A 27986-nucleotide genomic window follows, 5' to 3' on the forward strand; every position below is an offset into this window, starting at 1 on the left:
AGCTTTTGTGCCTGGATATGGGCATGCCGTTCCTTCTGCTAGGCCTTTAATGTGTGGAGGAGGGATCACTCTAGAGTCAGGACATGAGCTTGGTTTGGAATTTGTTGCTGCTATGATTACCCACAGCGCACCACAGACTTCAAATTCCTCTAGCCATACCTGTGCTTAGGATAGAGGCTTGTTTGCCAGAGTTTTCTCAATGTCCACTCAACCTGTGGCTTTAGGTCTTCCCTTTAAGTTAGACCTAAGATGGTCTGTCAGCCTCCAAGCTCTTGGACTTCTAGGCATTCTACTGTTACCTGATAATCCATATCTGTTAGCCTGGCAGGGGGTGGGAGTTCTCTGATATTCTGATTAAACCTCTGCCTTAGGCAAGCACTGTGTTCTTTGGTGTCTGGGGGAGTGGCCTTCTCAGTGTTCCTGCTCTGCCCCCTTTGCTAAAGTTCTGGACCCAGCACATATTCCTGCCCCTTTCTTGGCAGTACAAGGTTTCCTTTCTGTTCCCTTCCCACAGCAATTTAAGACTTTTATCTTATAGGAGAGAGGTAAGGAGAAAGATTTCGACAAAGCTTCATGTGTTTCCTGAAGCGTCTACTACTGTTCCCCTCCTCCAGACCTACCCAATGAGTGCAGTACCCCCTCCCACCCTAGTTTCTACCTTTATCATAAGCAGCCAGTGACGTCTGTGGAGATGGGTACAAATTTGCTAGTGTCTGTAGCCCTCAGGCATTCTATATTCTCTTGCCAGACCACACTAAGCCTTTAGCAGTTCATTGAAAAATTCAACTGAATTCTTCTGCGAGGTATTCATTCTGTCTGTCCCAGGTAAACAGCTTCCATCTCATCTTTTCTTAGAGGGAGCTGCCTTTCCTCAGATTCTGGGACAGGTGGTGGCCCTGCAACCTCAGCTCTCTGATAGATACAAGAAAACTATAAATTCGCAGTTGTCTAGGGTTTACTGTTATTTACTGTAAGGGTGGGAACAAAGCTTTCTCCAGCTTTTCCATTCTAAGTGAAAGCTAGAAGTCGCCATCTATCTATTTTTTAGCCAAACTTTAAGAACAATGTGATTAATGTGAGTAGCTCTGTTCCCTGTGGGGACATATGAGAGAAATAGCTTCAGGTCAAACTTCCAAGTCAGCAATAAAAACATTTCTCTAACTCCAAGAAAGTACATAAAATTGTTTAAAAATGTGTATCATAACCAGAATTTCACACATCAAATTTACCATAGCTATTGAAGGAAGTATGTCATAAACAAAAGAACAGTTTTGGGATTTTAACCATGACTTGTTAAATTCTAGCCACATGTACAAATTGTATTCATTAATATACAATGAGTACGTATTACATAACTGTATATCAATTAAGCTGTATGATTCTCTCTGTATAACAAAAATAGCAAAGAGAATAAAAGTGCACATGATAAAAACACCTTTTACCCAATGGTAAATTTTATTCAATACACTTTTTATCAAGCCTCTGTTACCACTGCAAAATTCAGTTCCTTGAAAATTGAAACTAGTTTCACTTTCTACTTGCTAGGTACAGAGTTTCTATATTTCAGGCCTCTTATGACACAATCACAAAGGCAATAATACCTACTAGATTGGTGACAGCAATGCTCTGGAAAGATAATCTGTACATTAATGTACCACCAAAAATATACATATACAACACTATAAATTTTCATGGCACAATGGAATTGCAAGTATATTAAAAACAAAATTTAATTCCTTTTGCTAAAAGAACTGGAACTATTTTCAAAAAGAAAATCCCTGAATAAGAACTCTTCATTGTCTTTATTTTTTTTCAATAAGATTTTTCAATCCCTGTCTTTCCTTAGCTCAATATCGTTGTAATGTTTAAAAATTACATCCACTATGTAAATGTATTACAACTGCAAAAATACTTACAATGAACACTAGAAGGCAGGGCCTAAGACAGACTCTCACAGGATTCCATGACTTTTTAATGTATGTGGGGAAAGAAAATGCTCAGCTGACAGAGGTACTAAGAGAAATAACCTGGTTTTCTTTAATTCTATAAAATCATTGCAAAAAAATACAAATTAAATAATCTTTATTCTCTTTGAGGCTGACAAAATCAACTAAAAACTGGTGAGGGTAAAGAAATGGGTACCTTCTCATATACTACCGTGAAGAGTTAAACTGGTCCAAAGAATTGGTTCAAATTTTACGATGGGTAATAGGCAAGCTGTTCAAAATTTTAAAAATCTGCCTTATGTTTGACCCAGCAATCTACTTAAAGAAAACTATAATAAGGAGATAATTGGGCAACTGGGCATATATTTATGTTCAAGAACTGAGCACTATTTATAAAAGCACACAGAAATTATAAGACAAAAAAAAACTGAGTTTCTATCTGTGGAATACCAGAACAAATTTTTTTAAGTACATCCATAAAATGGAATATCATAACCATTAAAAAATAATGACCTAAATCAGCATCAAAGCACCAGGAAAGTAGCTACTGGGAGAAGTCCTGAATTCTAAGTATAAAGTTGAAATTGTTTAGCCTTCCAGGAAGAAAAGAATAAGTTATAAACAGTGGGAGAAAAATCAGGTCATCGAATTTATTACCAGGAACACCAACAAACTTTATGTAACTGCAAAAGATCAATGCAAATGTGTCCAGAAGGCTAAACTGGATGTTTCTTTGCTGTCTGTCTAACCAAGTACAAAACTACAGATCCACTGAGTCGAAAACCAGATAAATAAATATAAGTAACCAGATAAGATTAAAATACTTAGTATTTTGGTACTATTTTATATTTTCAATGCTACTAATAGCTAACATTACTTTTATTCTTACTATGTGCCAGGTTCTGTTCCAAACTCTAAGCACTTTTATTTATATTAATTCATTTAATCCTTACAAGGACCATGAGATACAGATACCACTATTTCTATTTTATAAGTGAGGAGAGTGACGTCGCAGAAATGGCGGCATGAGGGGGGCTTTTTGAGAACTCCCCTGGAAGTTACCTATTGTATAGAGGAGGAATCTCAGACAGAGAAGGGTTAAGGATCCTGCCTAAGTTGGTAAGGAGCAGAGCTAAGATTTAAATCTACAGTTTGACTACTCAGACCATTCTCTTGATCACTGCATTTATACTGCCTCTAAATGAATATGATCCTGATTTAAGGAAATACCAAATGCCTTTGTGAAATAAGATGCCCACCTAGCTACAACTACTTTGTTCACTTATCTATTTGATTTTTTAAATTACTACACAATAAACTCTCTTACTTGTGCTATATCTCATTTTAGGGCATTTCCTTCTATTACAGATAGAACAAAGGATGAATCTTCAGTAACTGAAAGCTTACTCTGGGGTAAGGTTTCTTCTTTATAGCTAAGACTGCCACCTAGTGGGCCAAAACAAAAATCTTTACCAATACATTCAAGACAGCATTTTGAGAAGATACAAAAAAACAGAAAGACAAATATTAAGACGTATCAATTTTCAACGGGTCTTCACTGGAAACACACATACTTCACACCATTAACAAAAACTCAGTTTTCTTAAATGAGTGACTTATGCAACACCGACACTTTCAACTAAAAGAACAGGGCCTTACCCCGCCGGTGCCCCCCAGGGCCTTAAGTACTGTATGAACATCATAATGACAATATGCGACATGTTGCACTATGTGTTCCCATGTCATTCCTTCCTCAGCCTGTAAGCTGAAGGACAGAAATCTACTCACTTTGATATCCCTTATATCAATGAATGTGCTTAATACAAGAATGCATGAAAAGAAGTTTAAAGACAATGTATTTTAATTTTTCTCTATTTTATAAACATAAACTGTACCTTAAATATAATTCTCAACCCAGGCAATTTGGTAATGTCTGGAGACATTTTTGATTGTCATAATGTGGGGGAACGTATGCTACTGGGGGTGCTGCTAAACATCCCAGAGTGTACAGTGACAACCTCGACACCAAAAATATTATCCACCTTCAAATATCAATACTGCCAAGGCTGAAAAACCCTGGGAAGTGTAGAAATTAATGAAACATATCAATTTACAATAATAAACTGAGCCTAGAAGCCAACAGTTTTACATATATAAACAAATTATTTTTATATCGGTTTAATACACACTGGATTTCCTACAGAATTATACACTGTCTACTATATATAGAATATAATATGATTAACCTTTGCAAATCACAGAAAAGCTGCACTTCATGTTTTTCAGATCTTTACGAAGAATTCTTTCTCACTTAAGAAAAACATCAATTATGATACATAAATGGCCATTGCATCACACCTGTGTCAGTCCATGTGTAGCTACCACATTGTGGACCAAAATGGGGTTCTATGGAAAGTAACCTCATGGGGTGATCTGATCATAAATTCATAACTGGGCAGGTCATGGTGGGTAGCCATGTTACTTCTTTCAATAAAAGGCTTATCTTTGCCTCAAGCAAGCCCCGTCCATTGTTTCTGTGTATCTACGTTAACACACCTTAGAAATGTCTTTTTCAGACCCTTCCTTCTTCTAAAGTGTGAGGATTCTTTCAGATCCTTCCTTCTGAAGTGTGATCAATTTCAAGAGCACACACAATCTTATTAACTATCCTGTAATCCAAGGCCTGCCTTGCTTTCTCTCACCTTCATGCCATCTCCCTTAATTTCAAATGCATAAAAGAAGCTGCAAACTGTCATTTCTTGGAAGCATTTTATCTCAGTCTGTTGGGAACCTGCTTCCATGCATATCCTTTTTGGCTGGAATAAATTCTTATAAAAATTCTCTACAGGTTTGGATGTTTCTTACAAGCCCCTACATTTAGCAAAATGAGTGAGGCATATAACAGCAGATCAATCAATATTAATGTTGGAGCTTCCGGGTTGGTAGTTGTGGGGAGGACGTGCTCCAACAGAGCACGGAAGCCTCACCTCCCTTCCCACATACCATACTTTGTCTTATGTGTCCCTTCCATCTGGCTGTCCCTGAGGCATGTCCTTTTACTATAAACTGGTAATCTAGTATCTTAGAATGCTCACTCTTGACACTCCCTCTCAGAAAGCAGCCACTCTTCTGTGAGAAGCCAGTGACACATGGAGAAGTCAGAGTAACATGCCCATCCAAGCCCAACCAAGCTCTCAGCCAGCAGTTACCAACTGCCTGCCGTTCTGGACATCAAGTCCAGCTGAACCTTCAGCCCCAGCTGCCATTTACTTCAAACACATTTAGAGACATCAAGTAAGAATTGCTCAGTTGAACCCAAACATGGAACCAAGACAAATACGAATAAGTTGTTTCAAGCCACTAAATTTGGGGTGAGTTGTTACACAGAAGTGGGTAACTAGAATACCTTCTCATTCAATGACTTGCTGGTTTTGCTTAATATCTTTACCATATGTATATAGCATTTAAAATAATTTTGCAAACAAATATTTGTTGAATAAATGGATCCATGAATAAATAGACAGTATAAAAAATCCCAGAAAGTGACAACTATGGAATAAAAAGAAGAGAATGAAGTTGGTAAACTAATAACTAGAAGTTTAAGCAAATTACTGAAAGACATAGAGAACCACTTTTTATATATACATATACACATTTATATAGAAGAGCCCCCACCAAAATCATACAATTTCCAAATAATGGGGAAAACACATCATACAATATAGTAAATAAAAATGACACCCAGAACTGATTTAAAAAGTTAAAACCAATCATATGCCATTTACAAAAGAAATATCTAAAACAAAGGTATAAAATAAAAGAATGGGCAAAAATATATCAGTCAAATTAATATGACCAACAGGGATATTTTATAATGATTATAAATACAATCCTTAAACTGTCTGTCAAGAACATTTATAAACTAAAACCACTGCAGCAAAATATATAAAGCAGTATCTACAGAAAATACTGGCAAAATTCACAAAGGAGATTTTAATGTTTGCTCCATCATTGCTCAAATCAAGAAGTGAAAAAAATGACTATGTAAAGGGTGATCTGATAGATTATATTTTCTTTTAAAACAAAAACATATAGCAAGTAAAATAAACCAATAGCTAGCATAACAAAGAAATATGGCAGAAAACCCAAATACAAAAAGTTATCAATAAAAAGGGAAAATAACAGGAAAAAAATAAACAACTTCTAGGACATACTCTGCAAAATTATACAGTTTATTAAACTTGAAAATAAAAAAGGAGTAATTTTATAGGAAAACACAAATTACCAAAATTGATTCACAAGACAGAAAACGTAAAAGAAGGACATAGCCAAAGAAAATACTTTGAATGTTGTTTAAGCTTCCAGTCAAGATGGCAGAATAGGCAAACGCTGTGCTGGCCTCCTCCCAGGACCACATCAAAATTACAACTACAGAGCCACCACCATTGAGAGTTGCCTGAAGTCTATCTGAACGTAAGTCCTATAACCAAGGACATACTGAACACGCCATGTCGAAACTTGTAGGAGGGGCAGAGACATGGAATGGCCTGCTCCCACACCTACACGTGATGGTTAAAAATCAGGAGCAATATCTTGACTGTGGAGGTCCTCCATGAGGAGTGAGGGGTCCCAGGCCCACACCAGGCTCCACAGCCCAGGATTTCACTGGCGGGAAGGGAAGTCCCCCCAGTTTCTGGCTGAGAACCAGCGGGGATTGTGACTGAGACAGAGCGCTGCAGGAATCCCAGGCATTCCCCTTAAAGGGCCCCCACACAGACTTATTCATTGATGGACTCAGTCTGAACTCCAGTGTTGGGGCACCAGGGACATACAAGGAGGAACTGAATTGTAAGGGAGGATGCTGGAGGGGCAGCTTTCTCCCAGACAGAAGTGCTTCAAAGACACCTTGTTCCTTTCACAAGCCCGTCCCCAACCCAGCCTGCACACATGCACAGGCGGGCGCCACATCTAAGTCTCCATCAACCTGGCTAACACCATTCGCCCTCCCCTGTTGATTCCCTGAGACTCCACCCTACCCAACTTGCAGGCCCACCCAAGCAGCTTCCAGTGGCTTATCTGTACAAATAGTCTGTCTTTGCTCATGCTGCAACTTTTCTAAAATCTCTCAAAAGTTCACAAACCCCAAACAAGCAGCAGCTGGCTTCAGCATGCCCCATACCTTTTGTTAAACAGCCCCAAGCCCAGCACTCTCAAAGCGAGCCTCAGTCCACAGCCCAGCCTCTCCCAGGCACCTCCAAGCCCAGCACAACTATAATAAAAAGTGCAGATCACTGTGTAGCTCATACCAAGTGCCCCGGGCAGGGCATAGGTAACGGCTGACCTGGGCCTGCAACAGAGCCCCTCCCAAAAGGCCCCCAAACCAACACATCCAGTGGCCAGCTTCAGACCACGCCAGAGCACCACCCAACCACCTCCACAAATGACACACCCAAAGGCCAGACACCAGACTCCTGCTAAAGCAAATCCTACTCTGTAGGGTCAGCCCCTACACAACAGCTCCTCCACTGCAGACATGGCCAGTCCTAAAATCAATTAGCCTGAGGGTCAATCCCTCCCACTGATGTGACAACAGGAATCAAGGCTCAACTACAACAGGAGGGCACACAGCCATAGCACCTGCCTCAGGTGATCAGGGAGACTGCGCTACTGAGCCCCACAGCACACCTACTACATAAGGCCACTCACGCTACTCAGACCGAGAGACATAGCAGCCCTACCTAATACATACAAACAAACACAGGGAGGCAGCCAAAATGAGGAGACAAAGAAATACGTCCCAAATGACAGAACAAAACTTCAAAAAAAGAACTAAACACAATGGAGACAAGCAATCTACCAGACACAGAGTTCAAAACACTGGTTATAAGGATGCTCAATGATCTCAGGGAAAACTTCAACAAAGCGATAGAAAACATAAAAAAGTAATGTCAAGATATAAACTAATATTTATAAAACAATAAAGAAATAAACTTTTTTGTACAACTGAGATATAAGCCTAAGAAGTTATAAACTGCTGTACCATGATTGTAAGAACAATTAACCTAAAATTTTTCAAATTACATATTCCAAATTCCATTCTGAGAATCAATGTTCAATGTAGGAGTTATTAGCTCTGTTCTAAGAGATGATAATGCTATAAAGACATTATTATAAAATTTAAATTATAATTGTAATATGAATGTTATAAATTTTGTCAACCTAAATTTGTAACATATTTGCAAATTAAAGAAAGTATTTATATAGAAAGACTTACCTTCATCCACAGAAAACTGACAGCTCTTGTCATTGAAGAAAAGAATTTTCTTCTTATCAGGACGATTTACAAATAGTATCTGGTCCCCTAAAGCCTTAAAGATAAAGAAATTTTTTTCAGTTAACTCCAAATTACCCCAGCTTTCCCCCAATTTATTTTACAACAAAGGATTCCCATTTCTTTTAACCCTCAACATACCATTAGGGTCCACAAACCCAATTTTAATTCTTGAGTTTCTTTTTTGAGCAATTCCGACTATTTTTAAGGATTGGTATTTCAAGACTTTTACTTTTAAAGGCTTTCCAAAATACAGAAAGGAAATTTACTTATTTTTTTAAAACAGAATAAAATTCAATATATGTAGCAATTATGATTTGGGTCCACTGGACCCTTTTATTGATCTAATAAAAATTGTAGGCTCTTACTGGTTTTACTTTTTCTCTACCTTGAAATATTTTGCTACTTGCTCATCATCACTCATCAATTATTTCCAATTATGTTTTAAAAAGCTAAAATAAGAAAATGGAAGAATGATTAAATCTCCTAGGTTGTGAGGTAAACAGCCAAACTTCAGTTTTCTTATTGCAATGCCCTAAGTATTGCATCATCTTTCAAGGTATAAAAGACTAAAGAGTCCTGGCTGGCTTTCAGCTTTCTTAATCACAGCTGACAATTCAGAATTTTTTATTTTCTATTCCTCAGAGCAACAAGAAAACCAACAGAAGATATTTCACTATTATTAATGAATGAGAACAAGAATGCACAAAGCCTAAAAGCAGCACTCTTAAGACGCTAATGATGCCAGTGAAATTCATCAGAGAAATAAAGTCTTAAACTATGACTGTTTAGACGACAACACCACAGATGAATAATCTCAAACTTAAAATTCAACAAGTGAACAGCATATTTTTAAGGACATAAAGGAAACAAGGTATTTTTATCAAGTTAGTTATTCAACAGGAAGGAAGGACTTCATAAGCAATATTGTATAAGGACCTTTGCCATTTGCCACTAAAGATAAGGGTGTCACAGTAATTTTACATCACAAAATCATTTAAAATAGAATAAGCAACTAGCAGTTTACACCACTGTTCTACTTTAGAATGTAATGAAAAGCCTACTGCACAGTAATAATACTGGTCCCTATCAGAATAGGAAAAAAAGAATGGAGCAGGAAATGTACCTAGCACCTCAACTATTAGCTAGGATTCAGTAGTTCTACATTCCAACAAGCTATAAAGTGCACAATTTATAAACTTTGTTTACGTATTATTTGCAACATTTGTGTGGGTTAAGTTTAGACATTTTGTTTTTTTTAGTTCTTTCATTCTTTTTTGTTATTTTGTTTAAGTTTAGACACTTTTAAGTTAAAAATCATAAAAGGGTTCCGGGTTCCGGCTTCTAGAAATGGACGTATAGTTCCTACAGGGACCAAGCCTTTCATAGAAAACTACTATAAACTGTGGACATTTTTTAAAAAGTAAAAAAGCTAAGAGAACGAAACGGATTTATCATATGCCACCCACTACAGAGAAGACAAAGTTTGGAGTTTGAGTATAGCTAAGATAAATGCCTACTTAAAACCACTCTTTGGAGAAGTATAATAGAATCCCGAGTCTTTACACATATAATTTCTAATGTTAAATATGCAGCAGAAACTTACTAGGTATATTAAGAAACAGGAAAACATGACCCATACTTAAGAGACAAGAAGAATTGGTACAGACCAGGCCCAACATGACCCAGCAGTTGAAATCAGAAGATGTTAAAACAGTTACAAGAAATTATATTTAAGGGTAAAATGGAAAATTTTCTTGTAATGAATGAAACAAAAACTCAGCAAAGAAACAAATCATGAAAGTGAATGAAAAGTCTACAACTGAAAAATACAATCTCTAAAATAAAAAATTCACCACTAGGCTTAACAAATTGGAGGTAAAGAAGAAGTCAGTGGACTTGACAACAGATCAGTAGAACAAAACAAAACAGAAGTAAACAAAGCCAGCCTCAGGGACTCGTGGGAAAATACCAAAAGGTCTAATATATGCAACTAAATTACCAAGAGGTAGAGGAGTGAAAGGAGCAAGTTTTACTCCACAGGTAGCATCAACCATTAGTAACTGTGAAGACTAGGGACTTGCAGCCTTTCCCAGGGAGTTCCAAATTGAAACTGGCAATGGAATCTGGATGACTTATTGATAGCCCCTTTAGGAATTCAAAACAGCCAGATTAGTCATCAATGCTTTCGTGTGTTAATGCCTCTGGTTCCTCAGATTAACAATGTCTTGTTGAAGCAGTTCTCATGTAAACATAAAAACTTATGAGAAAAACACAATGTCTTTGAGGAAAACTTTCCAGAAATATTCTGAAGAATCAAACAATCAAAAACAACAGCAATACGAAAGGGAGCTATCCAAGGTACACAAAAATGGCTACACTCTGTCCTGCTCTTCAGCACAAGACACAAGTTTCAAATCTTCAGCTGGCTCACAACCCCCAAGTACACATGACGGAGGCTTTAAAAGTAAAAATTTAAAAATTTTTGCTATTGTTTAAAAACCAGACATTATTAATTCAAATTATATTAAAGCACAGAAAGAAAACACAGGTTACCTTGACAGCTTTCTGGGAATTGGGCAGTCCTTCCTCTATGTCTTCTAAAAGAATTCCTCCTAAACCTCTTTGGTCATGTTGATCTAAGAGCCGAAGTAAGGCCTTCTTATCTTTCAAGTTGTACTTGGGCTTGAAGGCATACTTCCCATCTATTACTTCAATTTTGGGATTATTGACTAACGCCTGTAAAAGTAACATGATTTGGATATATTAACAAAAGGAAACCTCATATATACACTCTTAAATTCTAATTATTTTAAAAAATAGCAATACCCAAAAAAGTATCTTGTGAATATCAACTAGCAGATCTAAAATATGGACATTCAGGATCCAACACAATAAAGATCAGCATGATGCTCACTTTTTATAAAAGAAACTGTTTATTATTTTCACAAATTCTTTGGATGAGAAAGAAACCCTTTAATCACAGCTGCTTTGAAGAAAGCTATACCCAGTGTTCTTTTGGAAAACAAAAGTGGTAAGATCAATAACACACCTATTAACATTAATAAACAAAGTGAACTGGGTATTGCCTATCCCATCTTCAAAGAATAGTTTATTGCATATTGGCATCAGAATGTGAGAAATACTACCCTGGCATGAACATATTCCATCAGTAGTCAGTCTGTCCCATCTGGTATCAAATGGCAGCAGTACTAGCAGCTGTGTAAGAACGTGAAAAGGACCAGACTAGGGCATATAAAAAATTTACCTATAATGTCAGCTTGAGAATGAAACTGAGTAGGAATACAGGAATTAATGAATATAAGTACATTCCTAGTCAGTTTTGTTGCGCAGCCAATATCAGAAAGAAAGCTTTTCAAGAAAGAGCAACCCTATTTATTTATTTTTTTGCAGCTGCCAGCCTGACCCTAAAGGGAGAAACAAAGAAAGAAAGGAGAATAAAATCGTAATAAAAGTAATATTTGAAGCCCGTAGCCTGTGAAAGTACAATTTAAATGTGATTACCACTATTTGTATATCAATAATACAATGAGCTACAATGACAGTGATTAACTGGCTTGGAGATTTATATTGTGAAAATCAGGAACAATATTTTGCTTGGTAAAACAAATTGAATTATATTTTATGAATTTTCTATTTGGTGTTTAGAATATAGCACTGGTTCTAGAAAGTAGTCTTATCATCTCATACTTAAACAGAAAAGAGGCAAATATCTGAATTTTTAAAACGCTATTCCTTTCCAAATTAGCACTGGTCACTGATTGTTTCAGGGTTTCTGATCTTCCAATGTATGTACACACACAGTGTTCATGATTATTTTCCCAAGTTACCTGCTAGAGGCAGTGACATCACTATCAAGTCATAATAGTGTTAACAGTGTAACAAATATCTTACTTAACAAAATATCTTGCTATCTCTACAATACATCATGCTTTCAATGTCCTAAAACATATATAAAAACAATACAATTTGCCAACACATGCATTATAAATTTAGCAACTCAAAATAAGCCTCAATAATCCTGTAAAAACTTAAAAGGAATTGTTACCACGGCTAACCTCTATACCACTTTTATGCTAAAGTCTTTGATACTTTTAAACAGATGTGTAAGATTATATGAAAACCAACAAATCAAACAATCTTAAAATATGTATGTTTAAAAACCATAAACAAAGACCCTATGCCAATTCTTTTAAATATTAGGTTAGTGCAAAAGTAATTGTGACTTTTGCTATTATTTTTAGCCTTTTGAACTGCAATTACTTTTGCACCAACCTAATAACAATAATTATCAGATTTCAGTATATTAAAAACCCTAGTTATCGCAAATATTTCATGGTAATCAACTAATTTTTTTAACAGTATTTTAAACATATTCTTACCTCAGTCATTAGCCATTGTTTCTGCTTGAGTCCAATATCTAAATGCTGTGTTTCATCCAAAATTTCTTCTAAAGTTAGAGGATGTGTATCTCCTCGTTGATGACGTGTCTATTGAGGGAAGATGTTAGAAGACAGTTTTAAAATGCTAGTTACATTAAATAATAGTTAAATATAAATAAATCTTTTTAGCAATGTAAAAGTTGTATTATTTGAGGCAGTATAATTATAGTGATAAAGAGAATGGACTATAAAATCAGGCAGAACAGGGTTTAAACTTGTAGCTGTATTAAAATGAAATGATAAACTGAGAAAAAATATTTGCAACTGACATCATAAAGAGCTAATATTTTAACAGCTCCAAAAATCTAACAGAAAAAGGCCACAAAGACAAGAACTCACAAATCACAGGAAAGCAATGCAAATGCCCTTAAGCATATGAAAAGATACTCAACTCCCACCAAGATATTCCTGACCTATTATTATACTAGCAAAAATCCGTATGTTTGATGGTGGGGCTGTAAGGAAACAGGCCCTCTCACATACCAGTGGGAAGAATGCAAACTGATACAACTACAGCGTAGGGCTATTTCACAATATAAATACATTTATACCCTTACACCCAGCAATCCCATTTCTAGGAATTTACCCTCAAGATATACCAGCACGACATAGAAAACTGATGTGGTCACTGCAGCATCATGAGTAAAAGGAAAATATCAGAAACAACCTAAGTGGCCATCAGCAGAGGACCAATTGAATAAACTGCAGCACACCTATGCTACTATACAGATGTTAAAAAGAAAATGTAGGTGTTCTCTATGTGCTCATTTAGAGATATATTGGTGAGGATTTGGAGGAAGAGAAACTTTTCATTTACTGCTGGTGGAAATGGCAAATGGTACAGCCACTCTGGACAATAGTTTGGCAGTTTCTTTTCAAATTAAATATATTCTTATTTTATGATCCAGCAATTATGCTCCTAAATATTTACCCAAAGGAGTTAAAAACTTATGTTCATATAAAAACCTGTACACAAGATGTTTATTGCTATATTCATAATTCCCAAACTTGGAAGCACCAAGATGTCCTTCAGTAAGTGAACTGATAAAAACAACCAACCAAAAACAAAACAAAATAAAAAACGGTGGTACATCCAAACAGTGAAATATTACTTGGCACAAAAAGAAATGAACTATCAAACCATGAAAAGACATGGAGGAACCTTAAATGCCTATTACTAAGTGAAAGAATCTAATCTGAGATGGCTACATTCCCACTACATGACATTTCTGGAAAAGGCAAAACTATGGAGGCAGTCAACAACTGAATGGTTGCCAAGGGTTAAGGGGGCGGGAGGGACAAATAGGCAGAGCACAGAGGGTTCTTCGGGCAGTGAACTATTCTGCATGATACTATAATCATGAACACATTCATTATACACTTGTCAAAACCCACAGAATGTACAACATCAAGAGTGAATCCTAGGGGCCGGCCCGGTGGCTTAGGCGGTTAGAGCTCCATGCTCCTAACTGCGAAAGCTGTCGGTTCGATTCCCACATGGGCCAGTGGGCTCTCAACCACAAGGTTGCCAGTTCAACTCCCACAAGGGATGGTGGGCTCTGCCCCCTGCAACTAGCAATGGCAACTGGACCTGGAGCTGAGCTGTGCCCTCCACAACTAAGACTGAAAGGACACAACTTGAAGCTGAACGGCACCCTCCACAACTAAGATTGAAAGGACAACAACTTGACTTGGAAAAAGTTCTGGAAGTACATACACACTGTTCCCCAATAAAATCCTATTCCCCTTCCCCAATAAAATCTTTAAAAAAAAAAAAAAAAGAGTGAATCCTAATGTAAACTATGGTGCAGGATGCAGTGTGGGGCGCGTGGGGCAGTGAACATATAAAAACTCTGTACTTTCTGCTCAGTTATGATACGAACTTAGAACAGCTCTAAAAAATAAAATCAATTATTTTATTTTTGATTTGGGCAGGTGGGCAGGTGGGCAGGTTACTGAACCTCTTGGAGCTTCAGTCAGGCCACTGTCAGAAGCTAATCATTTCTGACAGAATTAATCATTTTTCAAAAAGTATGTTTGGAAAGCAGATAAAGGCAAAGCCTAACACATACTACATAAAAACTATTTATTGAGCATTTGCTACTCATTCACTTATTCATTCAAATATTTAGCGGTAACGCCAACATGCCTAACGTACTGCAATGAGACATACAATGAAATGCAAACTACCACGTCTGTCTTTTAAGAGCTCCCAAAATAGGGTTGTAGCTAAACATACATATATGAAACTTAGGTACACAATTACCTGCCAAAGAGAGAGAGGTACAGTCAGAGAAGAAAGAGAAGGCTGGATGTGGGCTAGAGGACTCAAAAACAGAGAAAAAGGAAGGAGAGGCAGCTGCAGTCTAACAGTGGTCCCCAAATCCAGGTGTATACACACATGATGACACATGTTCACATTGCTTTTAATCAGCAAAAGGGCTTTTTAAGAAAATATATTCATTTTACCTTTTATCTGAACTTTTTGTAAAGAAAAATTTTAATAGAAGTGGCCAATAAAAAACTGGTGGAGATCAGTACAGTATTTTGCTTATTATGGATTTACGTGATATATTTCTGCATATTTTTGGATACATGGACATGGAAGCCTAAACTAGAAGAAATGAGGGAATTTAGAGTAATTTTACTTGTCTAAAGACAGCCACATCAAGTCTTTGAAAAATATTCCATATTCTCCATTATCACTGATTATCAAATCTAACATATTTTGCTCAGTTTTCTTCACATTAAAATCTTTCCCAGGGCCGGCCTGGTGGCTCAGGCGGTTACAGCTCCGTGCTCCTAACTCCGAAGGCTGCTGGTTCAATTCCCACATGGGCCAGTGGGCTCTGGACCACAGGGTTGCCAGTTCAATTCCTTGAGTCTCACAAGGGATGGTGGGCTGTGCCTCCTGCAACTAAGATTGAACACGGCACCTTAAGCTGAGCTGCCACTGAGCTCCTGGATGGCTCAGTTGGTTGGAGTGCATCCTCTCAACCACAAGGTTGCCGGTTCGACTCCCGTAGGGGATGGTGGGCTGTGCCCCCTGCAACTAGAAGACGGCAACTGGACCTGGAGCTGAGCTGCGCCCTCCACAACTAAGACTGAAAGGACAACAACTTGACTTGGAAAAAAGTCCTGGAAGTACACACTGTTCCCCCAATAAAGTCCTGTTCCCTTTCCCCCAATAAAATCTTAAAAAAAAACAACAAAAAAAAACTCTTTCCCAAAGTGAAGTCTGCGTCATGGCAGAGTGAGATGAACCCTTAGTACCTTCCCTTAAATCTACAACTAGTCAAATACCTACAACGCAACAAAGGTTCCTGTGCTCAACACACAAGGAGCCTGAGAGCTCCACACATCGGTACATCCAAAGGCGGGCGTACTGAAACACATGGAAAGGCAGGACAGGGGGCGGAGCAGGGATGGCGCCTGAAGCCACGGTACCCTGCCTTGGCAGAGCGATGGTGCCAGAAAACACAGCAGTGGTGGCGGGGTTGGGGTGCAGCCCCCACACCGCTGCCTGGTGGAGAGAAAAAGGGGCAGCAGCATGGGTGCCTGCGAACCCAGCTCCTTTCTCCAACCGTGGCAGCCAGGGCTCACATTGCCAGAGAGCCTGGTAGCAGCAGCAGAGACATGTGTACAGCCTCCCCGCCAGTACAGCAGTGCCAGCGCCATGGGGCATCAGGTAGCAGAGAGGCAGGCTTGGAAACCTGGCTCCCCCAACCAGCCACATCCCCCCAACATACAGAGTGGTGGTGCTGACAGACCCAGGCAACACATGCACAGCGGGAGTACCCACCCTCCCCATCACCCAGGTGGCGACTCCCACGCCACAGAGATGTCCCACCACCACGACCCCAGAGGTGCAAATAGAACAGGTCAGAGAAAACAAAAACTTGTGCTGTAGTACTATTTACTAGAAAACAAAAGAAAAACCTCTAATCATCAACCCGCTGAATTAGTAAAATCAAAATGGTACCCAAATAATGAAAATGTTCATGACTTTATATATGCTGGCAGAGAACCACCCATTCAGCAGCATGAACCACCACGGTAACACAGAAAAAAAATGACAATCCACCAGAAACCAAACTCAAAGTCATGAAAGTCTGTGATCTAAATCATAGAGAATTCAAAATAGCAGTCGTGAAGAGACTCAACAAGATAGAAGAAAACTCACAAAGGCAGTTCAATGAGCTTAGGGATAAAATTAGTGAACACTAATATTTTGCCAAAGAGACTGATACTATAAAAAAGAACCAAACAGGGCAGCTGGATGGCTCAGTTGGTTAGAGCGCCAGCTCTCAACAACAAGATTGCTGGTTCAATTCCCACATGGGATGGTGGGCTGTGCCCCCTGCAACTAAAGACTGAAAACGACAGGACTTAGAGCTGAGCTGCGCCCTCCACAACTAAACTGAAGGACAACGACTTGGAGCTGATGGGGCCTGGAGAAACACACTGTTCCCCAATATTCACCAATAAAAATTAACAACAAAAAAAATGTTAAAAACCAAACCTAACAGAGAGTGAAAAATAATAAAACACAAGTGGTTCTTTAAAAAAAAAAAAAAAAAAAGAACCAAACAGAAATCTGGAGCTGAAGAACTCAATAAATGAGATAAAGAATGCATTAAAAGCCCTGGAAATAGAAAAGACCAGATAAGAGAGAATTAGCAAGCTCGAAGATAAAAACCTAGAAATGATTCAGGTGCAAGAGGAAAGAGAACTAATATCTTTAAAAAACGAAAGAATTCTCTAAGAACTATCTGACTCCATTAGAAAGGACAACATAAAGATAATGGGTTATCCTAGAAGGAGAGAGAAAGAAGGGAACAGAGTCTACGTACTCAAAGAAATAATGGATGAGAACTTCCCAAACCTGGGTAAGGAGCTGTACATACAAGAAACTCAACAGAACACCTAATTATCTCAACACAGAAAGACTTTCTTCAAGACACATTATATTAAAACTGTCAAAAGTTAATGACAAAAGAAATTCTCAAGGCAGACAGGGAAAAGAAGACAGTAACCTACAAAGGAAACCCTGTCAAGTTAACATCAAATTTCTCAGCACAAACTCTAAAGACCAAGAGAAACTGGAATAATATATTCGAAATATTGAAAGATTGAAAGCAGCAGCCAAAATATATTGTGAAATGTTCGTATTTTTGGCAATGTTCTCATTTAGTTATTATTCTCTGTGGTTTTATTAGCACTTGTTTTATAATCATGTCTGACAGTCTAGTACGATGACTTTTGAAGATGAAATTTGTGATAGAAGAGAATTCTAAGCCTAGGCCCATGAACAATTCTAGTAAGGTTAGTAATAAAAAAACATAGAATCTTTTGGGCCATTTCACTGTACCAGTGCAACATTAAAAAAAAAAAAAAGCCTACCACTACAACAAAGCTACTTATCAATGGGTTTTACATGGGCTGGTAATCCAAGATGTCCTATTCTATTTGAGGTAAACAGTGTATAATGGCTCCAGCATAACTGAAAAGACACTTACATATAAATCACAGACATTGGATAAGTCAAGGTACTTACCATTTTAAACAGCTATTGAAATCTCAAATCAAAGTTTTTGTATTTATTTTTAAAAGTCTCATTCACTAAAAGGTCCAGGAAGCAAGTTATTACCAGAACTTATTACCCAGAAAAGGGGGAGTAGGATGCGGGGGTGGGTGGGTGGGGGGTGGAAACCACACAGTTGGTAGGAAGCTAATATGTCAACATGTCAAATGATAGTGAGGAAAATGCATAGTAAACGAGAAAGTGAAAAGTATCAAACAGTATGATAAGTCAACAAATTGAAGACATGTCACACGATGGTGAAAACACAATTTGTCTATCCAGGTTGACAAATCAACAGATTTCATCAATAAATGCCATGCAGCAGTAACGTGTAAAATTTTGAAATGATGAATTTCAAGAAAAACTTTTTTGTTGCAAAGAACTGCCACAAAAAAGCAAAGAGCAAGACATATTTAATGTGGTGTCCTCATATCTGGAAACAAAGGTCTTGGAGGAACTGCACTGGTATCTTCATTGAGGTGCCCCATGAACGGTTGCCTCAGTACAAGGTTTTACCCTCTTCTGCAAAAAAAAAAAAAAAAGAAAGAAAAAAAAAGGAGGAGGGTGCGGGGGAGGAGGAAGAGGGAGAAGAGGAGGAGGAAGAAAAAAGAAGTATATTCTGATGTCACAAGACACGGCTTTCTTCAAAATGTACTAGTATCAAAAATCCTTAGAAATGAAAGGAAACGTCTTGAATGATGCTACAAAAGTGATTTGCTTTATTAAATAAAGACCAGGATACTTGAGCACACAAATCTCCTGCTACATAGAAATCTAGTGGCCTGGCAGAAGAGGCGTTCTCAAAAGAACAATTTAAACTAAAAGGTGAATTACAGAAGAAAATAGTAGGCCATACTTTACTGCTTTGAAGATGGAGAATGGCTATAAAGCTAGCTTCCTCAACAGACATTTTTTTAAATCATGTGGACTGATTGAACAGGTTTCTACAAAGCTCTAGAAAAAAATGCTCTGAATTTAAGTGACAAGACTTCTGGATTTCAAAGGAAAACTAATTTTTTTGGAAAAATCATGTGGCAAAAGGAAATTTTCTACTGCTGTTCAGGATGGGGGAAGGATACCAGCCAGTCTCCAGCATTGCTGAAAACCACCAGGAAGAACTAAGAAACAAAACTGAACAATATTTTCCCTCCCTTTCAATGCAAATGTACTCCTGGGTGCAGGACCCTTTCTCTGATTCTTCTGCTCATTTAAGAACAAGTAAGTGGCCTACATGGATAAAATTTAAAAAAATAATCAAGTAAAAAAGCGAAATTTACCTATACTACTGACTTTATCATTAGGGTTGATATCCTTTCTGGGGAAGGGAAACCACACACACACACACACACACACACACACACACACACACAGACACACACACAAAGAGTAGGCTAATAAACTGGGCAAAATGCATAAAAACAGAAAAATATTCTCTATTCAAAAGAATATTGACAATTATTAACTTATATCCACAACTTACTGATTAGGTAACATACATGAGCTATAGGTATAACAATGTTTTGCAAGGTACTTCTATATACCTGTATTTAAGAGATACTGGTGTATAATTTAAATACTCTATTTAAAATTGTAAATAAATTTAGGTTCTCAACCCGGCTTTACTATCAACAAGAGCTGTGCCTATGAGCCCGTCATTTACTTTCTCTGTACTTCAGAGTTTCTAAATTCAAATACAATGCTCAGAATCAATAGGAGTTGGGTCAATGGGTTCCCCAAATTTAGCGTACATCAAGATCACCTGCAGAGGTCTTTAAAACAGACACAGAGTTGCACTGAACTCCCAGAATTTCAGATTCAATAGATCTAGGGAGGGGCCAAAGAATTTGCACTTCTAACAAGTTCCCCAGGTGACGCTACTGCCTGGTTGGAGAATGACACACTGAAAACCACTGAGGCAGACTAAACCAAACTAACCAAATTTTTCAACATGATGTCTTATGTAACTGAGATACATCCACACACAGAAATGATGGTGAGACCAAGAGAAAAACAGTGTATCAAAAACGAAGTGCACCACAGATTTATCATCTGAGAACTAAAGAAATGTCTCATATGGAAAGAGCGGTGTCCTTCATAAGGGAATTTTCAAGATAATTTGGAGTGCTTTTTTTTTTTTAGACTTACTCTTTTAAGCAATAAAATTTGTTTCACATTAATGGTTTACATAAAAATCCTTCTAAAATAGACCATGAAATTCTTTTATCTTTTCCAACAGGTCCACTGAATATAATTTAATCTTTTTTGATGTCTCAGTTACTGTCATAATGGAAACTAATATGCTGTTTCCCCGATAATAAGACCTAGCCGGACAATCAGCTTTAATGCATCTTTTGGAGCAAAAATTAATATAAAATATTAACATAAGACCCAGTCTTATGTTATAGTAAAATAAGACCGGGTCTTACATTAATTTTGGCTCCAAAAGATGCATTAGAGCGACTGTCTGGCTAGGTTTTATTTTTGGCAGGCGATGGTATAACAATAAACATCTTGGGAGCTAGTGAGATGTGTTGGGCAGTTTGTTTCTATGCCAAATGTTCTCAGTATTATGATTTTGAAGTTCTTTTAGCTGCTTTTAATTTTTTTTTCTTTTTAGAGCTTCTTGCTATAAATCTCACTGTACGTCTCGCAGTTTCCTGATGGTGCCTCTTGAACTTTCTTCATATCACTTCTAAATAATTCTCATTGACAATCAGAGTTCTTCTATAAGTAAATGAATAAACTATGAGGAACATTTTTGTTGCATTTTTTTGCTAAGTTTTTGGTTTTATCAGATCTTCAAAAAGAGTAAACAAGTGACAGGTGAAGACTGTCCAAGAATCAGTTTACAGATCACCTTCCATATGTACTCTTTCTCTTTCAAAATAGGCCCTCCCCTCTTTAAGGGGAGAAAAAATAAATAAAACTCTCCCCTCCACCAAAAATTTATAATGCATTGCCTGGAGGGGACCCAAGAAAAGGACAAGTCAAAAAACTATTGTTTGGGTGAAGCCTTCTTAAATAAGTGAGATGTCACTGACCATCCACTATAGGGCTTATCTTTTCCAGTCTTATTTATCTCTCTAAAAGTTAAAAACAGGATATTTTCACCCCTAACAGGGCATTCTAAAGTCTGATTCATTATGGCTGTGGGCAATTGAGAGCAGTTTCCTTTAAAGAACGTTGTCTCCTCTGTCCCCCCCCCCCCCGCACCCCCCCCTATGCTGTGCTGTCCGAGAATACATCACTCCTTGGGGTGCATCTAATAAAATCAAAGTAAAGGGAACACTGGTAAGAAATATCTAATGATAAAACGAGATTTTTTTCAAGTATTTAAGTATAAGTAATTCTCTTCAGCAATTCTCAAAACTCATTCCTTGAATATTTATTAGCTTGAATAAAAAGCACATTTAAAGATCTGAAGCAATATCAATTAAGGAGGCTGATTCTTTTACATGTAACAGAAGTATTTTCCAGGACTACCAAACTGTTCAAATTATATAAAACCCACAGACAAAAACTATATGCGAACTATTTTAGATTAAGCGTAAATTATTCAATGTGGTAGTTAAAACCTATTGTCAAATCATATCATGAAATTTTAATTCTAATTAGTGAATTCTCATTACCACTTTTAAACAGTTTAATATTTCTACCTTGTATTAAAAAAATCATAGCTAGCTTTAAATCCAATTCATTTTTAACAGTAGGTGTCATTCTTCTTCATTAACTACCCCAGATAAAGTTATTTATTAATGGAGTTATTTCTGAATCATTCCCTTTTATTTATACCTAAAAGCTGAATATCAGAGATCAGAAGATATAAGCACACACGTTTAAAAAGAAGCAACACACCTTTTATCATATCCCTCACTGCATAAATGTTTTATTATGCAATTTGTAATGATGCAACATAACATGATAAACAGCATGTGTCTTTAAAACTATTATAAAAATTGATAAATTCTATTCGATCCGTATAATTTTCATCCAATTACCTTAGTAGTATCTTTTAGTATGTATCCTATAATTTATTTCTCAGTGGTTTTTATATTACTTAACATGTGTATTGACTTATTTATTTGAACTTTAAAAGATATCTAATGATATTAAATAAGTTTGATATAGTTGGTTGGTTTGACAGCGGAAAATAGCTTGGCTAAATGAGAGATATCTGCCTTAAATTGAATAAGCTAAACCTTCAACCTGAAGGTTTTGACAAAAATATATTTACTATACAAAAGCATTTTATGAGAAAATTACATTGGCAAAGCTATACTGAAATTAAGTGCTTACAGAGGGGAGGGGGAACTGATAATACGAGTAATTAGACTTTTGCTAAGTCTTGGTAAAACCTTTTTGATATACTTCCGTCTTAAAAAGTAAATGGTTAAGGACCAGGTTACAAATCCTTTGACAAGTTAGGTGGTTCACACTCTTGCTTTCAACAAAACTGAAGGAGGACCTACTAGAATTGTCAACTGACGGAAGCTTGATAATAAATTAATTTTTGGCATATTATTTGGAAGGTTTTACTGTCACAAAACTTCCATTAGAACGAACTTACTTATATGATCATTTATTTCTCAGCACTTAAAGCTATAAAATCTAAAAATAAAACCAGAAATTGTTGCCAAATCTTGTTTCATTCTATCAATAATTGATATCTATCTCCAGACATAAGAACCACTGGAGGAAGAAAGGAGACAGATCCATTCATTTCATTAAAAAATGGATGTCTATTGAATGCCTATTACATTCAAAGTAAATTTTAATCAAAATTTTCATATATTTAAGTTTTTCTAATCAACTGTTCGCTAATAAATGCAATGGTAACTCAAACCAGAAGATACTTTTAATACTTAGAGCCATACAATCACAAATAGATGTTTCTAATTTCATTTTATATACATATTATTGTGGCAAAGAAGTTTGATAGATGATCAATAATTAAGATTTTTTTCAAGCATAAAACTGTAACATTATCATACAACACAGTGAGTAACAGAATAAATAAAGAAGTTCAAAGGGAAAACCAAAATTTTCAACCACTGAGTTTGTTTTCATATTTTTAAATTGATAATGACATTTAGATTCCCTTAGATAAATTTAAAAGTGATGTATTTTATTGAAATATTACAATATACCATAAAGTCTATCCTTGGTCACTATATAAACTTTTACTGAAAAATTGTAGTTGTCAATTTATATGTGTGCAAAGTAATACAGAATTGTTTCAGAGGACATGAGTAAAAATTTGAAGAACACTGTCCTAGATAAACAAAGTTATAAGTAAGAGTCATCTACGTAAGTGAAGACTGTATTAGCAGAGTAGCAAAAACATGACATTTAAATGTCAGTCTCCCTCCATAGGCTGAAAGCCACAAGGGCGTACATTTTTTGGGTATTTGTACCACTGGTGCTACAAATAGCATATAGTCGGTTTACGAATTATTTACCATGTGGGGGAATGGATGGATGGAATGAATGAATGGTGAATACATAGTGTCAAAGTATTTGATAATGGGAAATTATAAACCACAGATTTCTACCAGAAATCAAATAGAAAACACAGAATTCAGACATAGCCAGATACTAAGTCTTTTAAACTACAAAAGAAAAGTCTGAGTATAAAAATCTTGGTTTTCACTTTAAGCAATATAGCTGAAATTTGAAATAATTAAAAATACAGTCCTTTCTTTGACTCTTTTCAAAAGATACAACTATTAACTAAATGGGATTAAGAGTTCGCAGAGAAAGGGGGTAAATTTTCAACCAATCAGCCACCTTAGTTATAACTGAAATTTTACTTTAATAAATAAAGTTAGGATTCAAAGTCTTTATTAAAGCTAAAATGTCGTACCATTAAAACTTCAAAACTTACTTCTAAAATACAAAATCTTTCATCAAACATGAAAGTGTAATTCTTTTGTGAGTCAATGTTTTTCTAAGACCCTCGGTAATTCTCTAATTACTGAGATGTAAAAAAGCCATCACCACCGTCTGCCTGAACTCGATGGTGTTTACTTCTCACATTAATGGAAGTACTAGCCTATAAATCATTTACATGTTCCTACTCACTTGCAAGCAGGTATTGACTAATTAAGAGGTGACTGAATCTACTGCCCAAGCACAATTTTAAGTTACGTGGTGGGCTTAAATTGTGTCCTTGAATTAATGGAAATTGAACATACCTAGGTGACTCAGTGCAATGCTAATTTGATATAAAAGTCTTAAAGCGTTAAATATTTTTATAGTTTTATTGAGGTACAGTAGGCATACAATAAACTACATATAATGAAATACATCATTTTATAAAATTTACCTCAAATCTCAATCCCCTTCTGACAAAATGTTACCTAAGAAAAGTACTTACCTTCATATAATTCACAATCTTAGCAAGCACGCCAAATTTATATCCAGAGCTTCCAGATAGAGCTTTCAAGTTAAATGATCCATTGCTATGATCTGAAAATAAAGTTCAAAAAACAATCATAAAATTTTCATAGCAGATGTGATTTATGACTTTTAAGCAACTAAGATGATTTTAACTCTGGTAAACATTTTTCTTGTTTGAGGTTTTCTATCTAATGAATTCTATCCTGTAAAATTTTGGTGAAAAATTCAAAATCTTTGAGTGTGTAATAACCATCCATTGTCTTACCAAGGATGGAAACAGAGTATAAATAATTCAAAACCATTAAAATACATTCCTTTTATAAGTACCTTTATCTCACTCTTTTCTTAATTCTTATTTTCCCCCATAATTAGAAGCAAGGCTTTTTAAACAAGACAATACAAATCTCAATCTAATCCACAGTGCTTTACTAACAAACTTAAAGCCATGAGAAGTGAGTGGATTACCTCTAGAAAATAAAAAGCTCAATTTATCACTTATTACATCAATTACTGCTTATCAACTTCAAACAAACAGGAATTAACAAAAATTTTTTAAAAGAATGATACGATAACTATTTTAAAGTAAACTTTACAGATAAATTAGGAATAAAAACTATAGGCACTGACACTGCATAAACATGTACGCTTAGACCGACAGCATGAAATAAGGAGCAATCTTTATTGAAGATAATTTGTTTCAGAACATCTATCATTTTGTTGCGTTTTTCTAGGCAGAAATACTAACGTTACCTTGCATCACAGATGTATTCCATTAATCAGACAAGAATGGGTAAAAAATTTCATCATAAATACTAGGAAAAATTTCAGAAGTACGAATTATATTACCAATGCATAAGATCAAATATTATAAAGTTCCCATGTGGCTGATACACGAAAAGTAGAGGTAAATAAAAGGGGGGAGAGAGTCAATGTCTGGCCCCAGCTTGGTAATAATAATTTAAGCAAAAGAATGCATTAGAAAAACCGCAAGTCAAATGTAACAACTGTCAGAGTTCCAAAAGAAAAGCTCCTAGATGGCAACATAATACTCCTTTGAGATTAGTTAGTGAAAAGGCTTTATTGAATATGCTTTTTGGAGTCTAAAATAAGGTAAGACTTCATGTGCAATTTCCTCTAAAAATAACTTTGTTACAATTCTGATAACTTACCTGACACATTAAAGTCTACTTGTTTGTTTCCCAACATAACAATATTAAAAATGCCTTACAGGTATGCTTTCACACTATTTCAATTATTAAATACGATCTACCCTACATGGTTGATTTTTCAAGATATTCAGAATTCTCATAACAATAACAACTAACTTTCATAGAACACTTACTACCTACCGTGTTTCCCGGAAAATAAGACTGAGCTGGGCCATCAGCTCTAATGCGTCTATTGGAGCAATAATTAATATAAGAATCAGTCATATTATATTACATAAGACTTGGTCTTATGTTAAAATAAGGCCGGGTCTTATATTAATTTTTTGCTCCAAAAGACGCATTAAAGCTGATAGTACGGCTAGGTCTTATTTTTGGGAAAACACGGTACTTACCAAGAGCCATACTAAATGATTTCCTCTCTCCCTCCGTTCTTCCCTCCCTTCCTTCCTTTCTTTTTTAATTAAAGTTTATTGGGGTGATGATTGTTAGTAAAGTTACATACTTTCAGGTGTACAATTTTGTAATACATCATCTATATATCACATTGTGTGTTCATCAACCAGAGTCAGTTCTTCTTCCATCACCATATATTTGATCCCTTCTACCCTCATCTACCACCCCTTTTCCCCTCTCGTAACCACTGACTATTGTCTGTGTCTATGAAGCTTTGTTTTTTCATTTGTTTGTCTTGTTCCTTTGTTGTTTTCAGTTTTATATACCACATATCAGTGAAATCTATGTTTCTCAACTTTTTCTGTCTGACTTATTTCACTTAGCATAATAATCTCAAGATCCATCCATGTTGTCGCAAATGGCACTATTTCATCTTTTCTTATGGCAGAATTGTATTCCACTGTGTATACATACCACAACTTCTTTATCCAATTATCTATCAAAGGACCCTTTGCTTGTTTCCATGTCTTGGCCAAAAACCCTATTTAGGAAACATTACTGCCCATGTTTAAACATTAGAAAACAAGAGTAGTAAATAGCAGAGTTTAGATTCAAATCCAGCTGTAAACCCTGTGTGATCCCTTGTATAAGAATCATTAACTAGCTTTTAACACAGATTATTCCACCTGAAACTGGCTATTTTGTTGAGGTACAGAAATTCATAAATGTACATTTAATGTTTTGTTGTTTACCTGTTGTAAAAATTTTTTTCCTATATAAACTGGGAAGACTATAAAAAACAGATGACAAATATGTCAAGAATAAGCACCATATAAACAGTTAATCATGAACCACATTAAGTTTTATTTACCACGGTATCTCCAGCATTTAACTCAATGCCAGGCATAGCAAACACTCAATAAACGTTAGCTGAATGAACGAATGAATGAATGCGAGGGAGGGAAGCAAAGAAGCAAAGAGGGAGGGAGAAAGCAGAAGGAAGAAGATATTTCCATGTACCTTTTCATGGCCCTAGGAACTAATGTGCTGATTTATCTACAATTAAAATAAGTCTACATAGCAAGCATTTAAACAGCCTATTGTTGTAATAGCTACTCCCATAATTAAAAACCTTGATTCTATCATGCTTAGACCACAACTTTAAATAACACACCATAAATGAAAAACATTCTACCTCTAAACATCCAACTGAGGATTCTTTTCCATTTAAATTTCATAGACTGCTTTTTTAATGCAGGTGGTGTACCTACCAAAACTAACCTTCTCTCAAATTAGTAGAGCTGAAAACCTTTTTTCTCCTCAGAATTTCTAAATCAAACGACCACATGGGAATAATCACTTCCAGAGGGCAAGATTTATATAAAACACAAGTATTGAAAGAAAAGGAGAGAAAAGAATATAACATTTATAAGATTTTATGCACTCTTCCTGGATGAAATATAAAGCTGGTAAACCTAGTCTGTTTGTTTCCTAGGTTACTATCTCTCTCGACATTATTTTGTAGCCCTAGCACTGAAACATTCAATGAAGGATCTGCAATTTTACAGTTAAACACTAAGGAAAGATCAATTTGTTGGTAACTTACAAATTCCTACACAAGTTAGCTTAAAGGACAAAAAAATAAGGCAAGAAAAGGGGTGACAGTTGATATCCCAGACAGCCCTACTCAAGTTTCTGAAT

General features: G+C 36.2%; 1 protein-coding gene across 2 annotated transcripts in view; it reads right to left on the reverse strand.

Moving 5' to 3' along the window:
* The window catches only part of GTF2E2 (general transcription factor IIE subunit 2), a 47450-nt gene that overhangs the window by 4467 nt on the left and 14997 nt on the right, over positions 1-27986 (reverse strand). For both annotated transcript variants that reach the window (XM_081046787.1, XM_081046786.1), the window contains 4 exons: positions 24701-24792; positions 12681-12788; positions 10834-11016; positions 8221-8314 (listed from right to left, as the gene is read on the reverse strand). In XM_081046787.1, the coding sequence (XP_080902913.1) occupies positions 8221-8314; positions 10834-11016; positions 12681-12788; positions 24701-24792 (477 nt within the window). The remainder of the gene's footprint in view (positions 1-8220; positions 8315-10833; positions 11017-12680; positions 12789-24700; positions 24793-27986) is intronic.

The sequence above is a fragment of the Rhinolophus hipposideros genome (genome assembly GCF_964194185.1).
Source record: "Rhinolophus hipposideros genome assembly, chromosome: 4".
NCBI classification, from domain to species: domain Eukaryota; kingdom Metazoa; phylum Chordata; class Mammalia; order Chiroptera; family Rhinolophidae; genus Rhinolophus; species Rhinolophus hipposideros.